The sequence below is a fragment of the Episyrphus balteatus genome, chromosome 3, assembly GCF_945859705.1.
Source record: "Episyrphus balteatus chromosome 3, idEpiBalt1.1, whole genome shotgun sequence".
Lineage (NCBI taxonomy): Eukaryota > Metazoa > Arthropoda > Insecta > Diptera > Syrphidae > Episyrphus > Episyrphus balteatus.
In genome coordinates, this window is record NC_079136.1 from 65,462,152 (window position 1) to 65,468,223 (window position 6,072).

At 29.5% G+C, this 6,072-nt stretch overlaps 1 protein-coding gene across 1 annotated transcript; it reads right to left on the reverse strand.

Moving 5' to 3' along the window:
* Positions 1-461: 461 nt before the first annotated feature.
* On the reverse strand, positions 462-4,340 carry LOC129916315 (vacuolar protein sorting-associated protein 72 homolog). The gene is made up of 5 exons (XM_055996177.1): positions 4,098-4,340; positions 3,894-4,023; positions 3,550-3,838; positions 778-1,048; positions 462-709 (listed from the first exon to the last, which is right to left on the reverse strand). Exons 1-5 carry the CDS (start codon positions 4,229-4,231, stop codon positions 508-510), a joined length of 1,026 nt encoding a protein of 341 aa, XP_055852152.1. The 5' UTR covers positions 4,232-4,340; the 3' UTR covers positions 462-507.
* Positions 4,341-6,072: the final 1,732 nt, after the last annotated feature.

Sequence of the window (6,072 nt, forward strand, 5' to 3'; positions counted from 1 at the left end):
GCGCTAAATTATAGTTTAGTTATTTCAAATTTCAAAAACATAATTCTCGATTCACTCTTTCCCAATTTAATTAATTACTGAAATAAAGTGAGTCATTTTTTAAGGTTTTTAGTAGAAACGTCATCCGTAACAAGGGTGTGATTGTTAATATTCTTCCAATACGTTTTATTCTGTTTGAATTTAAATACTTTTTGATGTAAGTGTATTAAAAAAATTATCTTTGAAAACTGCAATGATACAGCAAATTCATAAAATAGTAAACCAGTGTGCAACCGTCTGTCGTTGTCTATATTGAGCTACACATGTAACCCAACCGAATTTAAAATAGTCGAAAAATGAATAAAATCATATATGTAAAAATATCATTATGAAAAATAATAAGCTCTAATAAGCCCACCCATTTTTCAAATAATAATTAAAATTTACAATTAAAATTAAAAAGTAATAAAAAAAACCTGGAATTATAAGTTTCATCTTGTTTTTAATGCTATTCTTGATTTTTGAATCTTAGGTGGTATTATTTTTATTCGATGACTTCAGACGATTTTCACGAACCATCTTACGCCACTCAACCCACTTGGCCATATCCGGATGTTCCATATTGCCTCTCTCTTCCAATTGCAAATAATACGCTTCACGTAATATTTTAAATGCCTGAATACTATAGAATGGCAATTGTGTAACCGGATCAAAGTATCTAGCAGGAAGTCTAAAAAAAAAATATAAGAATAAATCAATAGAAGTGATAGAAAAGAAATTCTTGTAATGAAAACAAACTTTGTGATAGCACAAATGTATCCTCCTTTATCCTTAACCCGAATTGGTTTGAATATCGATTGGAAGACTTTATCATCGATATCGTTGTCGAAAGTTATGAATGTCCTCTCACATTTGTTGTCATTTTCAGAATCTCCCAGACTTCTTTCGTTTCTGGAGGACTTCTTTACAATTGGCATTGTCATAGAATGGTAACGAATCATCGTACCAGCAAAAGTCCGCTTGGTCGGACGAGTTTTCTTCTTTTCCAATTCCATTTTTTGGAATTTTTCTAAAACGTTTTATGGTGTAAATTTAATAACCCAATAAGAATAGACAGGAAAAAAACAAAAGAAAGGAAAAAATTCGTAACAGACTGATTTTTGGTATACAGGTTGGCATTGAGGTGGTTAACAATCTGTGAAAAGTCCTGAAAGTTCCTCTGTCTGCTTGACGCGTTATAGCGAATCAAAAGTCACTAAAATGGGTTTTTCGTTTTTTATCTCTCACAGTATGTATGTAAAAGTATTAACGTAAAAGAGCAAAGCTTTAAAAAATTATTCAAAAACTAGCTGCCCGTTTCATAGACTGGCGAAATAATCGCAAACTTTGACAAACCAATAATGGCAGAAGCTTAGAAGAAGGATTGGAGAAGAAAGCGATGAAGATTTTTTTAAATGCATTTTAATTATAATGGGTTGGAAATGCCAACTTTTACTCCATATTAAAAAATGCAAAAATGAAATTAAATAATTTTCTATTTTCTAATCAAATTTGTCTACGTTTTTTTATAATTTTAACCTGATATAAAAGCTTGAGAGGGTTAACAGCCGTGTTTATAAACGCATCATAGACACTCCAAAACAGTATGCATTCTTTATATTGTCTTTTAACAGCCTGAATAAGAATATTTTTTTCTTAAATGTCATTTGAATATCACATCATGTCACCAAAAAGAAAACAGCAAAGATTTGTATATTTTTTTTATTGACGAAATTTTTTTGGATTACTATATTTGGGTATGGGTGAAAATATATAAAATATATTAAATACTTTTGCATTTTATTTTAATAATTTCATATTAGTTAAATTTTTTTTAAAGTTTCTCAATCTGAAAATTAAAAAAATGAGAAATTTTTTCGTAAAGATGGGAAAAAATTAACATTCTAAAAGTTTCCAAGGCTGGCATTTTTTTAAAAGGCCAAACTGTATTGACAGCTGACGCGCATATTTTAATCCAAAATTGAAATAATTTGCTCAAAAACATCTCGAGTCAAATATTCTGATTAATACTGAGATTGTGACCCTAAAAAATTATTTATTGTGTAAACAGTGCTTAAATATTTGAACATTATACTAACAAATAAATACATATAGGTATAAGGTGTACATTGTACAAGCTATTAAAACTTTGTTCAGTGAAGTACACAAGCCAGGGACAAACAATTATAAAACTGTGTAAGACCCGTTACAATGGAATTACGTATTTACAAACAAGGGAACAATTTGTAGTGAACTAACAAAAACAAAATTAACAAATTGTGTTTTTTTTTTGAGATTTTTGATTGGAGAAATATGATTAATGTATTTTTTTTAAATTGTTGAAACAATATGTAACCAAGTAGGTAAAACAAATGAGGAATTAAGATTTGTTTTAGAGGTTTTCTTCCTTAAATATGACATCGTACGAGAACTTTCGCTCACGTGTGTCTTTTTTTTTTTATTTTTTATTTTTTACTTTCGATATACATGTGTAGGCATTCACTAGTCCAAAAAATTAAAGAAACAAAAAAAAAATCGTTTTTATTTTAATGATTTTCGATAGGCTGTATCTCAGTAAAAAATAATAGTATCATAACAAAACAAAAAGCATGTGAAAGCAACATTTTTTGGAATTTTAGAACCAAATATTTTATTTCGAACGGTAAAATACCTAAATCATTGGAACTGTTCAAAAACCAAAATTTAAATCTTTTTTTTTAATTTTTCTCTTAAAATTCTGGTAAAATTATTGTTATTTTTAGAAAGGATACATTTAAAAATTTCATTCAATTTTCTACAAAGAATTTTAGTTTATTTTGCTCAGAAAAATGTTTTCTTACATTTGAAATGAATTTAGAAAAGCTATCAAAATAGGCAGTCTTACGTTTTATTTTTTTAAATGTAGATACCGCTATTTTAGAACTATGGGTGACGAGGTTAATATGAAATTAATCTGCAAAGTTACAGATTTATTATTTTATTTTTATATTTTATATTTATTATTGGGTTTGAACTTTTGTATATAAATCAAAAATTAAATTAAAAAAAAAAAAAAATAAGTACGTGCGACCCAATCGTTTATTTTATTTTTACTGTCACAAATATCGCAGGGATATTTTTCAAACTAAAGGTAGATCAAATTTAGATTTTAAACTGAGAAGTTAGTGAATAAAACTAATTTTTAACTTGAGTTTCAACGGTTGATTTGAAGACAACTATCGAGTTAGCTAACTTCAGAGTTTCCTTCAAGTTGAAACATAATGAATAAAATGGCCGTTATATGACTGTAATTTCTAAACGGTAAGTGATCCAAGCAAACTTCTGAGGAAAATATTATGTAAAATCAGCTCAGCTACAAGTTTTTAGAGCACATTTATTTTTCTAAATCGTAGTTTTTGAGATATAAATGAATTGTGACTTTTAACCCATTATAACGGGTCAAGCGTACGGAGGAATTTTCATGACTTTTCACAGATTTTATTAACCACCTCAATATCAACCTGTTTACCAAAATTCAGCCTGCTAGCTTACCAAGTGATTTAATATTTTCCTGCTCCGTAATTTTAGCTTCTTCAAGTAGTTCATCCTGAGTTGGCATATATTCTTCAACTCGAATTATCTTCTTTTTCTTCTTCTTCGCCTCGATCAATTCCTTGAGTCGAATTTTTGTTGCTTCTGTTTTGATGGCTGTCGATGCACGAATCGACTTTCTCCCCGAATCGTGAATTGTGAATTTTGGACGTAGTTTCTTTTTGACGACTTTTGTAAGTTTTTTCTTGGGTGTCGTTGATTTGGCATCTTTTTTCGGTGGCAAAGGTTCCTAAGAAAGAATTTGATAAACAATTGTTTATAAATGAACTTACTTTTTTGCAAACTTTGTAAGCTTTTGTGTTGATTCCTTTTTTCTTTCGTTTTTCTGGAGCATCTTCGTTATCCGAAACTGGTTCGTCATTTTCGTCAATACTAAAGTCAGAATCAACTACATCTTCTTCTTCGTCTTTTTGTCTATTAAATTAAATGGGAAAAGTTTGTCTTTTATATCGTATTTATAAAGAATTAAATAAAAAATAGTTTTTTACACATATTCATTGTCATCTTCCTCTTCTTGAAAGCCACCATAAGAAGTTTTGTAAAAATCATCTTCTTCCTCTTCTTCGATTAATTTGGATATTTTATTTCCTGCATTAGCTCGACGTGATCTATTTGCAGCCATTATTTTTATTTAAAATATTTAAATTTTATTGTATTTTTTTAATAAAGATTGTTAAAAAAAAATTCTTTTTCATTTGAAGTAAACAAAAATATTTCAAACAAGCGAAGAAATCGGAAATGACAGTGACAGTTTTTGGGTATAATGAAGGGTTTAGATGGGAATATTTCTTATAGCAAAAAGTTTGAGAAGCACTGTTGATTGCTTTTTACAAATTAGTATGTTCCATTGGCTTGCTTTTAGGTTCACTTTTAAATTGGGTCTTGAAACTTATGAATTTTCGGATTGGACGCGATGGCTGGAATATTTCTGCTATTCAAGTGTCCTTTGTCCTTGAACCGAAACAATTGATTTCATCATTGCATTCTATAGAAATAAACATCGCACATGAAATAAAGCCACTCAATCACAAGATGAAGTGTATTTTATTACGACCGGGCTTAACTGGACAAAAAAAACGCATCGGGGCTTAAAGGCTTGGCCACACCGGAGGGTATGCGGTAGCGGTACGGGTAGAGGTAACGGTACTTGTATGAAAAAAATTCCAAACTGACATATCAACGTTCAGATGTGGAATTTTTTTCATACAAATATCGTTACCGCTACCCGTACCTCTACCGCATACCCTCCGGTGTGGCCAAGCCTTAAGACTAGTACGCAGCTGAAACGAAACGAAATTTTCCATACAAAAATAGCCTAACGAAATCTTGAACGAAAAATTTCGTTTTGCTTTTCGTTTATCAGTACGCAGCTCTAGGAAAAAATGGGAGCAATGTGTTGACGTTTTTTTCACTTTTAATTCATCTATTTCTTGTTTTAAAAAGTATTTTCTGTTGTTTTTCTTGATTTTAAATTACCCTAATTTAATTAGGCCGTGTGCGAATTGCGTTAAAATGTGGGCTAAAATTTGACGTTTGGTTAAATTTGACACTAGTGGTTAAATTTTGACGTTTCTCAAGATAGAAAGATCAAAATAGATTTGAAATTATTTTTGTTATATAATGCGTTGATATTTAAAGAAATATAAAAGTATTAATACAAAGTACCCAACTAACATTTCAGCTTCGGTTAAGGTATTACAAAAGCTACATTTCAGCTTCTTTTAAACTTTAGTAAGGTTGTTGGGCATAGAAAAAGGAGAACGTTATACAAGTTTGACCCTCTATAAGCATTTTAAACGAAGCTTTACCGAAGCTCTACCGAAGCTTTGAGATTTGACAGATAGCTTCGGAAGAGCTTGTATAGCTCTTTAATACATGTCTTAGCGAAATTAAAAAAACAACTACAAAAACAAAAAAGAATTCTTTTTTAACTAGTTTTTATTTGATTTTAAATCATGAATTTTATCTTTTGACCTGAAATTATATATATTCCATTAGTTTTTAGTATAATAATTTTAAAAGTATATAATTTTTTTACCACACCCAGGAATCGAACTTCGTACCTACTTGGTGGCAGTCCGCGGGCGGACTCAAAACAATTTACGTGTTAAAAACAACAAAAACTTTATCTGTATAGATTTTTGAAAAATCCAGATAATTATCCAGATTTTACTTTCTCTCGATAAAAACAGCAGTGCCAAGGTACTTTATTTGTTGTGTTCATACAAAAATATCTGAAAATATTAACAAAAAAAAAAGCGGAGAAAAAGAGGTTTGAAAAAAACTCTCATAGAAAAAAATAATTAAAAATTTGTTTGACATGGTTGCATTGAAATGTTAATATCTCGAGATATACGCAATGCACTTTTCAGATAAAAGTCTTAAATGGATCCTGATAAGATTGTTAAACAGATATGTATATAAAATTACCAAAGTTTTTTCGAAAAATTAGAAATAAAAATA